Source organism: Entelurus aequoreus, linkage group LG24 (assembly GCF_033978785.1).
Source record: "Entelurus aequoreus isolate RoL-2023_Sb linkage group LG24, RoL_Eaeq_v1.1, whole genome shotgun sequence".
Lineage (NCBI taxonomy): Eukaryota > Metazoa > Chordata > Actinopteri > Syngnathiformes > Syngnathidae > Entelurus > Entelurus aequoreus.
This window is the reverse complement of record NC_084754.1, coordinates 30,999,903-31,018,352: the sequence shown is the minus strand read 5'-3', so window position 1 is coordinate 31,018,352 and position 18,450 is coordinate 30,999,903. Positions and strand designations below refer to the sequence as shown.

Genomic DNA, 18,450 nt, shown 5'->3' with positions numbered 1-18,450 from the left:
TAGGAGTAAAATATCATAAATTACCACTTTTTTGCCAGCGTTGGTTAAATTTAAGGTAAAGAGGCACGTGGTTTTACCTATCAAGATCTTGGAATGAGGGTAGGTCACCAAGTTCTAATTTCACACCCTCTCCGATTGCCGAATCCTGCAGGTGGCAGTTCATAAGCAAAAATTAAGGAACGCAGCAAATATTTAAATACCATTCGAGTTAACTCAATTCTATTACTTTGTATTTCATAGCGTCTTGGCGCACTAAGTGTGACTGGAGAAGAAGCACTTCCTCTTTTCGCATCTCCAGCTCTTCATTGGAAGAGGTTAGTTGTTCCAGCAGTATGCCGTAAGTTGTAGAGCCCACAGCGGGGGGCATCAGTTCGCTGTTTTCGCTGGTCAGAGACTTGCGCAGTGTGCTTAAGTCCTGCTTTAACTTCTTGTTTTCAGATTCCAGCTCTTGACGCTAAATTAAATAAAACAAAACATATGTTTTTGCATCTATTGTTTAAGTCTTTTGTTCAGAATTTTGATATACAATACATGTTTTTATGACATTCTTTTCATACCATTCTATCCTTTTTTGGGATTCTACTACTGACTGTTACACAAAATGTATGTTTAGCTTTATATGGACTTTTTATTTAATGTTATACCTTCAGTGTCTCCAAATCCAGCTCTGTCCTCTCCTCCTCTGCATACTTTATTGAAAAATACACAGGAAATGTAAAAACCGCAAATATGAATGAAAGCAACCTAAAAAAGTGATGAGGACTTACATTTTCCTCTTGGGCTTCCTTCTCGTCTAACTGCCGCTGTAGCGACTGTTTTTCCCTTTCCAATTCTCGAACTCTTCTCTGAAGCTTCAAAATGAGTGGCAGGTCTACAGTCGAGGGTGTCTCAACCTAAAAAACACAAAAAATCAGTAGTCCAGGTGGTTTAAAAAAGAAAAAAAGAGAAATAAAGAGAGAAAAACATTTTCAGGAAAAAAAAGTTCAAAAAGTAGGCCAGTGAAGTGGATGGCCAAAATATCTAAACAAATTACCAACATCTAGATTTTGATCTTTCAACTTGCATCAAAAATGATATAAATAATTAAAGGGGCTGTTTGCAATTTGATCCTAGTTACATTTTTCAAAACAAAAAATATGACGACATCACCGGCTAGCTTATGTTACTATTAGTGGTTTAACCGAACACATTTGTTTTAAAACTGTCTATATTTTTCAGAATTACTAAGTTTATGTAATAAATTTGTTTACCAACACGTACACGCAGGGAGTGCGTGCGCACACACAAAAGCAGGCCAAGAGAAGCAACAAACAGTCATGTTGTTGTCATGATAGAATATACATTCACTAAAATCTAATGCAAACTATCCAAATTGATATTATTAGCTAACAACACCCAAAGTTAAAGCGCGTGCACATGTTGCATACGTACGCAGTTACCTCATTACGTCCTGGAAGATATAAGAGGGTGGAATATAATGCTTAAAATACATTGAAAGTTAGCGCACCCTAGGCATCTCTGTAAATGTTACAAACAGCCCAAATAAATTTAAACAATTAAATATCATCCAAGGCATACCACATTGTGGTTGGTTGAAATTTATTTCGAACATGTATACAATATTGATGCTTGTACTGATGGAAAGTGCTCGCTGCTGTTTATTATTTCAAAAAGGTAAATTCTGCTGACATTTATGCAAATGTTAAAAGACTGATTGGATGGTGTGCAGCTGAATTATAACCGTAAACGTACATCAACGTTTTGAAGATAAGTACACGTTAAATTCTTCAATACCTCTTTGTCCACTGTGCTGGTCTGTCCATTAGTTGAGCCTAAAATGGGACTACATTCAGCAGATTTACTGCTGTAGTCCGATTCTGGCTTCTGACTTCTTGGTGACCATTGTTCCTTCCTTGAACTCTAAAAAATGAGGAAAAAAGAACAGTTAAGTTTTTCTATTGTAAGAAACACAAACCACACATCAATATTCATTACAATTCTGACTTCCAGTTCTTCCTTCAGGTCTTTATGTAGCTCCTCAAGATGCAGATGTTCATTTGACAGCCTGTGGTACCGGGAGCGTTCTTCTATTAATTCTTTCTCTAGTTGTTCCTTGTTTTCCATCTGGCCTTTAATGTCTGACAACACAGTTTTGTTTTACTTAATTTAAAAGGTATTTTCTGGTAAACAACACCGATTGTTTATAGATTACCTGTCAATTGTTGGGTTTGTTCTTGGATGAGCTTGTCAAGGTCCTTTTTTTCATTGCTCAACAAGCTGTTCTTATTATTCAGCTCCTCCACCACCTGAAAGTAAAAGGAAGGAGACAAACAAAAACATAGAAATTATAATTCATGAAACATGACGTGTTAAATCTTGAACATATTACCTCAAAAGTGAAATATTTAATTACTGTTATAAACATTATAACAATAATACTTTGATAATATATATATATATTTGGTAATATTATCATGTTAATTACATTGGCTAAAATTTCTGAAGCAAACTGTTCAGTTGAGGCTAAAGACTATGACAACATTCAGTGGATTCCCCATTGAATTCTGGGTGCACAAACAATTACGTAACTAATCAATGACAATCATAACATGCAATACAACTCAACTAAAGTTTGCAGTGGCAGGCTTACCAGTTGTGTTTGCGCCTTATCAATCTTTCTCTGATCTTCCAGGACTTCCTTCTCTCTGCGAGTGTTCTCCAGCTCCTGTTGAAGAAAGGAGAGCTGCTCCAGAAGCGAGGGGAGCGTCTTCGCCTCAGCTTGGGCCTGCTGCTCAGATCTATGAAGGTTTTCTATCTCTTTGCAGTGTCGTTCTTGCTCCATTGCTTGGGTCTTTGCTGCAGCATTCAGTCTCTCGCCGAGCTCGCTGACTTCTTTGTGCTGCAGGGGCATGCAAACACATGGTGTGCATGTGATGTGACGACAACACCCGATTACGCCGCGTTTCAAACCAAGTTTTCTCTGTTTTTCTTACGGGAGACATCGGTATTTCACGCACATATTTTACATCATTCAGGGTGGGAAAATAAGGGATACTGTGGCTGCTACCGGGTGACCTACGGCATAAATTAAACGCTTGGGGGGGATTGTGAGGCATTTATAAAACAATTTATTGAGCTGCGTTCCCAATAGTTCTGGCAAATTTCATGCACTAAATTGCATGACTACATTTTGCAAACTCAATAGGCTGCAAACTCAAATATTCACTGACATTAAATACCTCAATTTACGAGTACCTTAACTTACGGGTATTTTGAGATACGAGGTGTCTCTGAAGTTCTTTTATGCTTTAAATTGTGAAGATAATTTAAGTTACGAGCAGCTAGATGCCGTAGCTAATGCTACAAGGAAGACCATAAGATCGGTCAGAAATCATCCAGTCTAACATGCTAGCATTGGCTTGGGGTGTCAAACTCATTTTAGCTCAGGGGCCGCATGGACAAAAATCTGTGCACACACGTGCCGGATTATGAAAATCATGGCTTTAAAACTAAAAAATAAAGACAACTTCCGATTGTTTGCTTTGTCTTACTTTGGCCAAAAATAGAACAAACACAATCTGAAAATATTACAATAGACATACAGAAAAAAATACCGGCAGGGGTAAAGTTTAGATCCATGAAGGAAAGAAGAAAGTGAATGAATGTTTATAACTGAATGAATTTACATCCATCCATCCATTTTCTACCGCTTGTCCCTTTTGGGGATGCATAAACATTTTTTTTCTTTTGTATTATTTCTTAAAATAAATTAAGTAACGTTTATGACAACCTTTTTCAAAAACACAATATAGAATGTGAGATATAACAGGATAATGCATACATATATCATTTGTTTTCAAATGATACAAGATGGCTGCCGGCTAGATGCACTGAGTGACACAGCTCCAACAGTTCATGAAAAAGCTTGAAAATAAGTTCACATCCATCCAGCAGAGCAACATCTTCATGTTTATAAGGAAGATAAACATCAAACTGCCGGATCATTTTTGTGATTTTGGACTTGTTGGAGACTTTTTGATGACATGTGCTCCAATGCATTGACACGCCATCAATACTGGATTGCCTGGAATCAGAAAGTATTTTGAAAGATCAACTGGATTCTAAAAGTACTTTTCCTCACTAAACAATGGCGACTAAGAAGTTAGCAGAAGAAATGGAAGAGGTGAAAAAGTCTCTGAATTTCATGTCAGAGGAACTGAGTAAAGTAGCAAAACAGCAAACGGGCCTTCTGGACTTAATTGATGAAATTAAGCAGCTGAAGGCAATTATCAAAGACAAAGACAAGAAGATTGAAGAACTTGAAAGAAGAGTGGACGATCTAGAGCAGTACTCGAGGATGGATGACCTGGTGATTTCTGGGCTTGAGACAAGCCACCGCTCCTATGCAAGGATCACAGCAGGTGACAAGGAGGGAGAAGGTGCCCCAAGAGGTGAACTGCACACACTTGAGCAGCAAGTCATCAAATTCTTCAATAACAAAGGAATTCCTGTATGCAGTTCAAGTATAGCTGCATGCCACACCATTCCACTGAAACAAAACAACAGATCCAACATCATCATCCGTTTTGTGAGTAGAAAACATAAAATTGAAATGCTTAAACTGGGAAAAAATTTGAAAGGCACAGGAGTATATGTAAATGAGCATCTCACAAAGAGAAACGCAGAAATTGCAAGACAAGCCAGGATCTTGAAAAAGGGAAAGCGAATCCAGGACACATGGACAAGGAACTGTAAAGTAATGATTAGATTGAATGGTCCACCAGAACAAGCAAGGGTATTAGTGGTCAAGACACTTGAAGGAACTTGAACAATATCAATGAAAAAGATGATGATGATGATAAACAAGTGGAATAGTGGGGAAATGTTCCTTGTTTATTGTGTACTGTGTGCAGAGAAACAGTGTGGACAAGCAACATGATGGAAGAACAAATGAGCTGCACAAAATTCAAGTCTTTTGACTATCATGATCATAAATGCTATGAGTTAGAAAATAACATTGACCCAGATATTCACTTCTATCAGGACTCTAATGTGGATTGTGAGTATTATACTGACGAACAGTTTAATTCAAATGTTAAAATGGAAGGCTTTTCTGTGATTCATTTCAACAGCAGGAGTCTTTACAGTAACTTTTCCAAAATTAAAGAGTATCTTAAACAAATACAGCAAAGGTTTACCATAATAGCAATTTCAGAAACTTGGTTGAGTGATAGTAAGGAATTACTGGATGGATTAGAGGGATATGAAATGTTTTGGCAAAACAGGATGAACAAAAGGGGAGGGGGTGTTGTATTGTTTGTGATGTCCTCTCTCAAATGTAGGCTGATTGCTGACATGACAACTGCTATTGACAATCTGATGGAATGTGTAACTATTGAAATCAGTGTTGAAAGATCCAAAAACATTAATTAGTTGTATTTATAGAACTCCAGGATCATGCATTGATCAATTTAATAAGAAAATGTTTGAGTTATATGAAAGATATAATGATAAGGTGATCTTGATTTGTGGTGACTTCAACATTGATTTGATGAAATTTAATGATCACATGAAAACCACTGATTTTGTTAATCTTATGTTCAGCTTGAGTTTCTTTCCACTAATTGTAAAACCTAGCAGAATAACAAAGGACAGCTTAACACTGATTGACAATATTTTTATAAATGTATTTGATGGGAATAGAAAAAGTGGACTCTTAGTGACTGATGTAAGTGATCACTTGCCTGTCTTTACAGTGATGCAAATGAACAAGGAGACAAACTTACAAACAAAAAGACAAATAAATAACTTTGTTAGAATAAAATCACCAGAATCAGTTAAGGCATTCAAGGCTGATCTTTTAAATCAGGATTGGCAAAATGTTTTTGTGGAGGACACTAATGAAGCATACGATACATTCCTGGATATATTTCTGACACTTTATGACCATCATTGTCCATTGAGAGAATATAAGCAAAATACTAAAAAGAGGGAGAAACCATGGATAACAGGGGGTTTAGTAAAAGCCTGTAAAAAAAAAAAAAAGGCTTTACAAGGAATTTATTAAGCATCGAACAACAGAAAATGAGGACAAATATAAAAAGTATAAAAACAGATTGACATGTATCATGAGGCTGCAACAAAAAAACTATTATGAACAATTGCTGCATAAACATAAAAATAATATAATTGAAACCTGGAATGTGCTTAATACAATGATTAATAAATCTAGCAAAAAGGATTTTACAGCTTATCTGGTAAAAGATGACAACTCAATTATTGAAAATATAGAAGAAATAGCTGAGGAATTCAATAAGTTTTTTGTGAATGTTGGCCCAAATTTGGCAAAAAATATAAATTTTAATATGAATGATGAGAAAAAGTTAAAGCGTGTATCTGACATTAAAAATTCAATGTTTCTTGGCGGAGTTTGTGAAAGTGATGTGTTAGAAGTGGTCAGAAAGTTTAAAAACAAAAAATCTGTCGATGGTAACAACGTGGATATGTCACTTGATAAAGAAGTGGTGGATTGTGTCCTGAAGCCGTTTACTTATATATGTAATAAATCTTTATCAACTGGAACTTTTCCTGACAAAATGAAAATTGCTAAAGTTATTCCAATTTATAAAAATGGTGATAAACACATGGTCTCAAATTATAGACCTGTGTCTCTACTACCTCAATTTGCAAAAATTCTTGAGAAATTATTTGTAAATAGACTTGATCAGTTCATTGACAAACATGAGCTACTGAATGATCAGCAGTATGGGTTCAGGAGTAATCGATCTACATCCCTAGCAGTGATGGACTTTGTAGAAAACGTAGCTACAGCAATAGAAAAGAAACAACACACCGTTGGAGTATTTATTGACTTATGTAAAGCTTTTGACACAATCGATCATTCCTTACTTCTGCAAAAATTGGAAAATTATGGCATAAGAGGTGTTTCACAACAGTGGTTAAGTAGTTATTTAAGCAATAGATCTCAATATGTGGAAATTAATAAGACTAAATCACAGCCAAGAAGAGTAACTTGTGGGGTGCCACAAGGCTCGGTATTGGGACCCAAGTTATTTATACTATATTTAAATGATATTTGTTCAGTGTCTAATAAATTGAAATGTATTATGTTTGCAGATGATACAAATGTATATTGTTCAGGAGAAGACTTGAAGGAAGTGTTGAGGATAATAGAGGTTGAGTTGATTCAGCTAAAAAAATGGTTTGATATTAATAAGTTATCATTAAATGATAAGAAAACTAAGTTTATGGTGTTTAGTGGTGCAAGGACAAACTGTGAAGCAAAATTAAAATTACATCAAGTGGAAATTGATAGAGTATATGAAACTAAATTCTTGGGAGTAATAATTGATCATAAATTATGTTGGAAACCGCATATCGAATATATAAAGGGAAAAATATCCAAATCCATTGCTATTCTTTATAAAGTAAAACACATGCTGAATAAGAAATGTTTGCATATGTTATATTATTCTTTTATTTGTCCATATTTAACATATTGTGTTGAAGTTTGGGGAAATGTTTATAAAACAAACGTAGACCCAATAATTAAACTTCAAAAAAGGGTCATTAGAATAATACACAAAGCGCGCTACTATGAACATACCAATCCATTATTTATAAGTTCTAATGTGTTAAAATTTTCAGATATTGTGTTTTTAAAAACAATGGAAATTATGTTTCGAGTAAAGAACAACAGCCTTCCAGCTTGTATTCTTAGGTTATTTCAATTAAGAGGAGAAAACTATACTTTACGGGGGATATTGGTTTTCGAAATATGTAAAGCAAGAACAAATACAAAATACAAATGTATTTCAGTTTTAGGAGTTAAATGGTGGAACAAGCTCAGTGATGAGTTGAAGACATGTACTTCTTTGTTAAGGTTTAAGAAAACATTGAAAGGTGAAATAATTTAAAATTATAAAATATAGCAACGATTACTTTCATCCCATTGATTTTCTTTTTCTTTTTAATGTTGATGTTCCAGGTAATCTTATTTTCAGTGAAGGTATAGGATAGGCAAATATAAGCTTTGGCTTCAGCCTATTCCTTTTTCGGTCATGCTTTTTCTTTTCTTTTCTTTTTGTGTGTAAATGTGTATGATTGTTATATATGTATAATTTGTACTGTACTGTCACACAAAATGGTTAATGGTTGATCATATGACCGAAATAAACTTATTTCATTCATTCATTCAAAACGGTTACACAAAAGTGGGACCCCAAAAATTTACTGTGGGACCCATTTTCATGACTTGATGGGGTCCCTGGGACCCCATTTTGAAAATTCCTAGCGCCAACACTGATGGAGTATTGGTGCGTGCAAAACAGCTGCAGGGGGCTGTGGCCTGCGGGCCGGTTCTAATACTAATCAAATATCATTACAAAATACAGGTGATAATAATAATAATAATAACTGGGATTTATATAGCGCTTTTCTAAGTACCCAAAGTCGCTTTACATGTTAAAAACCCATCATTCATTCACATCTGGTGGTGGTAAGCTACTTTCGTAGCCACAGCTGCCCTGGGGTAGACTGACGGAAGTGTGGCTGCCAATTTGCGCCTACGGCCCCTCCGACCACCACCTATCATTCATTCAACATTCATTCACCAGTGTGAGCGGCACCGGGGGCAAGGGTGAAGTGTCCTGCCCAAGGACACAACGGCATGGTAAGAGGCGGGGAGCGAACCTGCAACCCTCAGGTTTCTGACACGGGCGCTCTACCCACTACGCCATGCCGCCCCCCATGATGCATCGTTAATGTGCATGCTGGCCGTGGGAATTTTGCATTACCTATCTACCCTGTTACAAATTCATAAAACTACAGTTTTTTAATGTTCCGTACTTGTTTGTATTACTATTGTATTGTTTTTCAAACAATATTTCCTATCTTAACAGTATGTTTGGGTTTTTAAAAGGCAGTGCAGCTGGGACAAGCTCCAGCCTCCTCCCGCGACACCGAGAGGGACAAGCGGTAAAAAAAATGGATGGATGGATGTTACATATTAAAATTGTGTTATTTTGGGAGGGTCAAGCAAGGATTACATTCATTCTAACTAATTTCAATGGGCGGGACTGCTTTAAAATACGAGTATTCCGAGTTACGGACGTAATGCGCTCGTAGGTCGAGGTACCGCTGTAATTTAAAAAAGGACCGACTACAGGAAGTTCAATCTGGTTGCTAGATGGATAATAGCTTACTTCCTTCGCACTCGCGAGGTGCTTCTAAGGAAGGCATCCATCCATCCATCCATTTTCTACCGCTTGTCCCGTTCGGGGTCGCGGGGGGTGCTGGAGCCTATCTCAGCTGCATTCGGGCGGAAGGCGGGGTACACCCTGGACAAGTCGCCACCTCATCACAGGGCCAACACAGATAGACAGACAACATTCACACTCACATTCACACACTAGGGCTAATTTAGTGTTGCCAATCAACCTATCCCAGGTGCATGTTTTTGGAGGTGGGAGGAAGCCGGAGTACCCGGAGGGAACCCACGCAGTCACGGGGAGAACAAGCAAGGCACAAACCACAAAATCCCTTGTTGTGACTCTCGACAATATTTCCCCAATCCATTGTGATCAGCTCTGCTATCCCATCATACAATTTAATACTATAATAATATAATACTAAAACTCTCACCTGCTCGTCTATCTTGTGTTGCAACTGCATAATCTTGTTCTCCATGCCAACGTTGAGATCCTTGAAATGTTCCACAGAGCGCGCGTCTACTTTGAGCCTCTTCAGTTCTTTCTTGGCCATCATGCGTCGCACACAGCTCTGCAGCAGGATGATGTCGGCCCGAGTGCGTTGATAATGCTTCCTGGCCAGCCAGCCTTTTGCCCACTTCTGAATAACTAAAGCCTTTTGCTCATACACCAACTGGGAAGAGATGACAAGGCAAACCTCAAAACTTTGACACAACTAACTACATGAGGATTGGGACACAAGAGCAACGTGAAGTAACAATTTCCCTAGAGGATCATTAGTTTGTCTAAGTCTAAAAAATGGATACAAGATGAGTCAATAGTCCACTCCCTTATAACTTCCGCTATTTTGGGAAGAATTCCTAATAGATTCTGCAAAGCGTCATTTGTGAGGTCAGAGATCACCCTGGACCTTAAAGAAGGTCTGGCTCGCCGTCACTGATGAAGGTCATGCCAATGGTGTTTGACAGGGTTGAGGTCAAAGCCTTGTGCTGGCCAGTCAACACCAAGCTTGTTGTGCACCGGTGCACAATAATGCTTGAACAGGAAATGGCCTTCCATACTTCGGTAAAGTAGGAAGCATCAAATTGTAGGTAACTACTTAATATAAGTGCCAAATTTTGAATAGTGAATTGATGAAGTTGGTCTTAATTAGTGCTGTCAAATTATAATTTTTTTTTTTAAATCAGATTAACCACACTTTTGAATTTGGATTAATTATGATTATTAGGTTATTACTCGCTTGCATAATTTAAATGATATAGCCTAATATTTGGACACAAATGCAATTTTATTGTCAGAATGTCATACAGGAACATCTTTAAATGTTTTACTTGAATACAAGTCATTTTTTGTTCAAAACTTGGTAACAGTCGGGGTCTCCTCACTCATCTTTGCGGTGGTGTATGCATTGACCATATAACAACCTTTGACGTCTTTCAGGTCATCCACAGTTCAGGTAAAAGAGCGTGGATGGTCAAAATAAAATGTGTGAATAATCTGTGTTTATACATGATTAATGCAATATTTTTTTGTGATTAATCACGTGTTAAGTCGTTAAAATTGACAGCTCTAGTCTTAATACTTCTGTCCATACAGTACGTTGTCAAACCTTGCATTGTTTAATTAGGTTTGATTGTTTTAATGTCATTTTTGTAATTGTTTTAATCATCAACTGACATTTTCATCAAAGTGTACAGTTTTGAATGATGATATTGTTTGATCAATTCGATTACCTTATAGTAGAGCTTTCTGGCTGCATATGTCCTGAAGAAGCACTGAATGACAATAGATGCAGAGCGTAGTTTGCGGTAGCGTTCCCTTGCCGCCCACATTCGAACATTGCGCTGAATGACAACAGCCGCTCTTGTTCTCCGCAGACAATTAACATAACTGCAATCACAAAGGACCATTTTGAATCACTTTCTTAATATTTAGCTTGTTGTTAATCTCTTGGCTCACCAGCGTGCCTGGTGACCCCGCACATGTCTCTGTATGGTGATGGCAGATTGTTTCATCCTCAGGTATTTTTTACGTGCCAACCAACAGCGTATAGTCTTCTGGATGCTGACACAAGCCCTACGCAGCTGCTCAGAGCGTAGCTTCTCCAAGAAGGCCACTTGGCCAGCTCTGAAGAAGATCTTATTTTTACCAAACTGATACAGGTTCTGGTCCTGAGAACCAAAACAACATAGCATTTATGATATTTATACAGTAAATGATATAAAACATGGGAAGGAAGTTCCATGATAATTCACACCTGGATGAGCTTCTTTAGGACATTTCTGCAGGTCTCTTTTCCGTCAGGGAGGACATCCTTTTGCTTCATGAGGACCCGATAACGACTGAAGAATTCCTGATAAGTCCATCTGCGACATTCATAAAAAGAGGTCCATTCGTTGAAAACTTATTTCTGGGTCTCGTTTTCACAAACAGAGCTACTAAGAAGCTACCTGGATGGGAATCCTGCTGCTGAAATTCGGATTGTTTCGAGGATGCCACAAGCTCGCAGCTGCTGCACTGCCCTCACAGGGTCCAAGCTTAATGTAATATAAAACACATCACAAGAGAGTTACATTTCTATGCAGCCATTTTGTTTCCATTCCAAGAGCAAAAGGGTCCTATTTACCTGAATGGCTTTTTATGGTCATTTGGTTTAATGCAGCGTACATAGTGAGGAGTAGTAGCATTAAGTGTGTCCATCAGTAAATGTAGAGATTGTCGAAACTGAGAAAAGTTGAATAGGAAGGGGCGATAAACAACACAAAAAATATGTTAAAATAAAAACATTTTCAGTAACAGTTTTCCCTTTTGAAAATTGAAAATGAACTATTTATTATAGTCTCTGTCTGACCTCACCTGCATTCCCACCGTCTTCTTATTACCTCTTTGTGAGCGACCAGATTTTCCAGTAATGCTTTTGGAGGAACTGGTTGTTTTTTCATTACCCTCAAACAGCTTCAGCAAGAAATCAAACTGCAGGAAAAAAAAGAAGCTATTTTTGTTTGCCCACTAGATGGCAGAGTTTTGTACTTACGTATGGGTGTACTGTGTAGTATTTCCTGCAATAGTGCTGGCAGAACAATGCCAGGGTGTGTACCCAATACAACTAATTTCAAACTAAACCCTCAGCTGAATAGGTATTGACAAGACGTCATTTGATTTAAGGTTGTGCATTCATTGCAAATATGAGAACGGAAATTGTACATTGTACACCACATCAGCGGCTTCAAAATGATCACCTTGCTGTTTTGCAACACATGTATTTGCTCCTCATTGACTGTGTCCTTGTTTTTCTCCAGGAAGCCGTCGCACTGGTACTCCACCTGGGCACAAAGAACCACGTCACACAGTTTGGGGTGGAAAAAGAGCAAAGGTCATAATAATAACCATGCTGAAATTGGCAGACGAAATACTCGCATAATACAAACAAATATTATGGTGAACACAGTAAATGTTGCCATTGGCAATAGAACTAAATGGCACTCTTCTCATTAGAACGTTTGAGTCATCCTTTCATGCCAACTCTGTTTATTCTGCAAAGGGGAAATGATGCAATGTATGGAACAATTTTTAGAAAAGGATTCCAAAATGAATTAACAGAATGTTTTATTTCGTGTCTAAGTAGTTAGCACGCGCAAATGAGAAGTGTCCCTAAGTACCTTGTCTGCAAAGTGGTGGATGATGAAAGCTGTGTTTGATAACCTGGGTTTATCAAAGTGATCTTTCTGCTTCAACAGGGTGTTGTACATTTTCTGGGACCATGAGCCATCAGAGCCTTGGGGCATCTATGGAAACACGCAGAAATGACCAATCACCTCCCGCCTTACTCTGTATCTGCTCTTGACAAACATGGGCAGGCTCCTCCTGTGGAAAATACTTATAAAAACAAGAGCGCAAAGGAAGTGCAGACCTCTGCCAAGGGCTTAATATTGTATGTTCTTAATAGTTTGAGGGAGGTTGGTTACCTTTCATTCAGAGATCATCTGAGAGTAGAGATTGATCATTGCACAGTAGCAGCACATGTGACATACAAGTGCATGTCAATAAATTGGCATAGTGTGCAAAGTTAATTTATTTCAGGAAATCAAAACTAAAGAGAATTTAAAGGCTGACAAGACCCTGTAAAAATGAAAGCAGTTAATTTGCTTACAAAGTTGAATGTTTAACAATATAAATATTTCATGAAATACTAATTCTGGCATTTTTATTAGTTATAGGTTATAATAAGCACAATTAATAAAAAATAAGCGGACCATACAATACATTTATGAAATAGTTCACCGTGTGTGTCTGTATAATACATTGGTTTAACTTTTTAATTTTTAATATTGAAAACAAATGTCAACATTTTTGAAAATGTAATTGTAATTATCCAAAGATTTTAACTGTATTTCTTTCCATGGTAATTTAATATTGCTGCTAAATATGGCACCTACATCGGATTTGGTTAAATCTTGGTTTAAGAAAAGATTTAACAAAGATGTGCTTTTTTTTTTAATTCTCGCATTATAAAAAAGGGTAAAAAATCACATTGTTGACATTTATCAATGTTTGCATTCTCTAATATTAAGAATAAATACATTATTTCAAAATATCTACAATGATATAGTAACGCCTGATTTATTGTGGTTAATTGGTTGCAATAGAAACTGCTATTAATGAATTTCCGCAAAGTTAGAATTATTAATTATAAATTAAATGTACTTTTATTTTAAGTTTACTAGCTTTAAAATACATTTTCAACATTATGAGAGCCCTCTAGACATGAAATAACACCCTTTAGTCACCTTTACACTTTTAATCCTTCCACAATACTGAACTGTGTGATCCAATGGGTTTGGTCCCAACTAGTGGCCAATACTACTGTAGTATTGATATTTTTATTCCGTTTAACCATTTTAATGCTTGAAAATGCTTCATTTAGGGCAAAGATTAGGCAAAATATGCTTTAAAAAACAAAAAACATCTGTGATGTGGTGGAGCCGCAATATTTGAAGCGCGATGTGGCGAGAGACGACTGAACATCTAAATACTGTATCAAACCGAAGTCAGTTAAGATGTAACTTCTTCAAAAGAGGTAAACAATTATTTTACTGTACTTTACACTCCTCATCCAGAAGGTCCAGGATGCCCAGCTTGGCCTCGATGAGATTGATGCATGGCTGGTTGTCATAGAAATCAATCAGTGTCCACGGAATCTGTTCTTTCATGTACTCTTCTTGCTCCAGTTTGAAGACATGCTGCAGACGTACAGCACATAGCAACCATGTTATACAATGTATAAAACATTGTTTTGATTGGACAATAGAAAACAAAGAATAGGAATATACCAGGTTGAATTGCTGCTGGAGCTTCTCGTTGGCATAGTTGATGCAAAACTGCTCGAAGCTGTTAATGTCAAATGTTTCAAACCTGGTAAAATATGACAAAATGTTAAGAAAACAAGGAAAATTTACAAACATAAAGATGATAACATACCCATAAATGTCCAGCACACCGATGAATGAGTGTTGTTTAACAGCAGATTTGAGCACATTGTTTATACAGCCAACAATCCAGCTAAAAATTCTGGCGTAGATGTGTTTGGCGAGGGCGTCGCGACCATTGACTGCATTCGTCTTGGAGACGCACTTGACGTATGTTTCTGTCGTTGCTTTGAGTTTCCTATGGCAGAGCCAGTGGGCCATTTCTTTATAGGGCACCCCCATCAACTCACAGAACACCACCAAGTGGGCATCGTCTGCCTGAAAACACATAGGGTTAAAACAGAAGCATCCTGAATACAACATTTACCAAATTCTTCCGAAAAAAATACTGTTTGTGTTTACCAAGATGCTGCTGCGGTCCTGAGAATGCTCTTTTACCTCCACATTGCTAAGATGAAGAATAGCTGCCAGAATCTGGTACATTTCCATTTGATGTCTTTCACTGATTCCTAAAAAAAAAAGAACTCAACACACGAGGCTGTGGTCAATATCAATAATTGCAGTCAAACCTGTTTTAGTGGAGACCTGCCTACGGCAGCCGCAATAATTTTACAGGCAGAGAAAAGTAGTGTTATAAACCTTGTCTATAGCACCCACTTATCTCTCATCCCAGAATAGTTTTTGGACCCCGTAATGCGGCCACAGATATAAACATTTGCTGCAATGATTCCTGATGTGATAGATGTGTCTCAGTTGTTGTTATTTAATTATTACTCTTTTGAGGATAAACTTGCTAAGATACGTATTGCTTTCTTCCATAATATTTAAGTTTAATAATTCAATTAATGACAGCAATTAAGGATAATGCTCGTTTGCAGTTTATATAAACCTACTACGAACAGTCGCATAAGTTATTATCCCGAGCTAATTACACCTCTTCCTTATTTGTTGTCAAACTTTCAACGAATCAGCAAGCAGCAGCTCTCTACTTTCCCCACCTCAACGAATCGTCGCCAGTAATAACGTCTATTTTTTGTGTTTACAAACGCTTAAAGTACCCAGCTTCAACTACAGTAGATTGTGATGGCTTCCAGCCTCCTTATAGTGGCCACTTTTGCTGTTTCCTTTGAGTGGTCGCTATAGACAGATTTGCTTTTATTTATATTTTCAATCACAATCATCACGTGGCTCTTCAATTTTCACTATATTCATTGACAGTGTCCATACTTCTTTTCCCCAGCGCTACACTGACTACTCTAAGTTGAATCCAGTATTGAAGATTTGCTCTAGTATAAAACATTTACTGAAATGTGAGGCGTAGACTCACTTTTCTTTCCCTTTTTTTGTAAAATATTTTACACCATATATACTAATTAACTCAGTAAAAAGCGAATTTACTGTGCATAAAAAAAGCATACTGTATGTACATCCTGTAATCGATTTTGTCAACATACTTATATGTAACAGTGGTCGTTCCATGCAATTCAGACCTGCACCGTCAAGTTCGAACTGGCGACCACACATCCCCATTGATTACAGTGTTATTAGCCAAGAAACTAAAAAACTCTGGATTTCCTACTAATTTCCCAATTTTACACAACCCACTATCGCACAGCCACACCAGCCATGACTTGTGTAAATATGCAAAACGAGTACAGAACCTTCTACAAATCCAATGACAAAGACTAACCTAATAGTGACAAAGCTCTCCTGGTACTGCACATCTCCTTGGTATCATCCACTCCATCAATGACTGGATTCTGTCCCTGGTTAGTGCAATGGAAATCATCTGCCCCACCTTGTAACAATCATGTTAGAAAATCAGTGGCAAATATCAGTACAATTACAAACGAAAAAACAATGATTAATTCCAATACCTAATTTGAAGGGTTGGAACTCTGGTAAATGTGATGAGGCACATAGTTGATAGAATATGTGATAGTTCCTTTCTCCCTGGGTCTGATATCACAACAAGCAAATACTTTTGTTCCACAATACATCATCTGGAAGCACGCTGCTAAAGGTGCCTGTCAACATAATACTGTATATTAATACTGTGGAAAACATACCTGATAAACAACTCTTGATTTTTCTAGTAAATAGGTCCTCATGTGAGCCCCAATTATGCGATGCTTCTTATCAAACCCGATTTCGATGTACTTCCCAAAGCGACTGCTGTTGTCATTCCTTGTTGTTTTGGCATTACCGAGAGCCTATAGGACATTCACAGAAACCATTCAGTAAGCACACATATACGTGTATTAATATCATACTGTTCTCTGAAGAATCAAGAGTATTTCTACATATGTTGTGTCATTCAATATCTTTGTAGAGGAATACATTTTGATGCAGCTCTTGCATAACTGTATAGCGTATTACTATGTATTGTGCAGTATTAAACATCACCTCCATGATAGGATTGGAGGCCAAGACTCTCTCCTCAATATCCGCCTCACCAGAGACGCCGCTGACTGTAGCAAAGTAACGCATGGCATACTTTGCAGAAACAGTTTTTCCTGCTCCCGACTCACCACTCACAATTATAGACTGGTTCTGTTGATCTCTGCATGAAAAGATGGGCGACAATAAACATGTTTAATAATTTTGTGGTTAAAAGACAAAATAATTGGAACAGGGACAACCTGGCCATCTGCTTGTATGCTTCCTCAGCCACTGCAAATATATGGGGGTCCATGTCCGCCATGTTCTGCCCACTGTAGGCATGGATGATGTCAGCCTCATAAATGGGCAGACTCTCATAAGGATTGACGGCGACAAGAACAATGCCTGTTTTTTCGAACAGAGAAAAATCTTACTGAGTCTAAAAGTAAATGTTGCACAATATTGCTATAATTTTACTTTACAGGCCAAAATGTAAAAAAAAAAACACACAAGAGGTATATGAAAAGTTGACAAAAATAATCACACTCAGTTTTCAGAGGTATTACAGACTGCTGCCAAGGATGTACTGTTGTCATCAGCATGTGTTAAATGTGTGCAACTCCTGGTTGACATTTCTGGTACATTAACATGGATTTTACTTTAGCGGTAGGTGTTTTGTCAATATTAGCACTTATTGTGTTGTTTTTTAAATTTAAATCTTAAATTTAGAACTAACATAGCAACATACCTCATACTATACTGTTGCCATAACACCTTGCACTACACTGGCATTCCATCTATATATATTGTATATACCGGTGTATTAGTTCTCTCTCTTAATCGTTATTTAAATATATATATATTTTTAAATGCAACACAAATGTCTTGTCTGTGCGTTGGTGCTGGTGGATCATCCACAATTTCGGTTTTCTAAATGGCAATGACAATAAAGTCTATTTTATCATCTGTATACCATTATTATCAATAGTAGTAGTCGTATCAGTATAATAAAATGTATTTCAGTAGATAGGACTACAACTTTTTCATTATTCATTAAAACAATTATATAAATTTTTTAAAAAATAAAAACATTTTTTGATTAGGTAGTTAGGTACTGTATATAACCACTAGTTTAAAATATGGTTCCTCTCTTTTTAAGCCCTAAACATACAGTATAGGTTATAATGGGTGAAAGTGTAATTGTGTTCAGACACATTGAACTTTTGCAGACCAGTCATTATTCAACTCTTTTGTGTAGCTAATTAACAGCACTAGAATATAAGAAAAAGTGCTGTTTTGTATGTTGCCGCGTAGTTGAACACACTGCTGACTACAACCTCAATATTAAGCATATTATTTAATGTTTAATTAATAAAATTTTCATTCAAAACACCATTATTATCTTTGTGAAA

General features: G+C 37.0%; 1 protein-coding gene across 3 annotated transcripts in view; it reads right to left on the bottom strand.

Moving 5' to 3' along the window:
• LOC133641787 (unconventional myosin-Va-like) overlaps positions 1 to 18,450 on the bottom strand; it is a 42,995-nt gene that overhangs the window by 15,766 nt on the left and 8,779 nt on the right. For 2 of the 3 annotated variants that reach the window (XM_062035797.1, XM_062035799.1), the window contains exons 4-28: positions 17,299 to 17,443; positions 17,063 to 17,219; positions 16,726 to 16,869; positions 16,534 to 16,615; positions 16,347 to 16,454; positions 15,059 to 15,165; positions 14,561 to 14,974; positions 14,330 to 14,470; positions 12,890 to 13,015; positions 12,470 to 12,553; positions 12,087 to 12,203; positions 11,857 to 11,954; positions 11,681 to 11,767; positions 11,488 to 11,596; positions 11,190 to 11,401; positions 10,964 to 11,120; positions 9,664 to 9,903; positions 2,651 to 2,899; positions 2,213 to 2,306; positions 1,996 to 2,138; positions 1,795 to 1,920; positions 768 to 893; positions 645 to 689; positions 227 to 454; positions 78 to 145 (exon numbers count right to left, since the gene is read on the bottom strand). In XM_062035797.1, coding sequence (XP_061891781.1) covers positions 78 to 145; positions 227 to 454; positions 645 to 689; positions 768 to 893; positions 1,795 to 1,920; positions 1,996 to 2,138; positions 2,213 to 2,306; positions 2,651 to 2,899; positions 9,664 to 9,903; positions 10,964 to 11,120; positions 11,190 to 11,401; positions 11,488 to 11,596; positions 11,681 to 11,767; positions 11,857 to 11,954; positions 12,087 to 12,203; positions 12,470 to 12,553; positions 12,890 to 13,015; positions 14,330 to 14,470; positions 14,561 to 14,974; positions 15,059 to 15,165; positions 16,347 to 16,454; positions 16,534 to 16,615; positions 16,726 to 16,869; positions 17,063 to 17,219; positions 17,299 to 17,443 — 3,607 coding nt within the window. The remainder of the gene's footprint in view (positions 1 to 77; positions 146 to 226; positions 455 to 644; positions 690 to 767; positions 894 to 1,794; positions 1,921 to 1,995; positions 2,139 to 2,212; positions 2,307 to 2,650; positions 2,900 to 9,663; positions 9,904 to 10,963; positions 11,121 to 11,189; positions 11,402 to 11,487; positions 11,597 to 11,680; positions 11,768 to 11,856; positions 11,955 to 12,086; positions 12,204 to 12,469; positions 12,554 to 12,889; positions 13,016 to 14,329; positions 14,471 to 14,560; positions 14,975 to 15,058; positions 15,166 to 16,346; positions 16,455 to 16,533; positions 16,616 to 16,725; positions 16,870 to 17,062; positions 17,220 to 17,298; positions 17,444 to 18,450) is intronic. The other variant, XM_062035800.1, reaches the window with a different exon arrangement.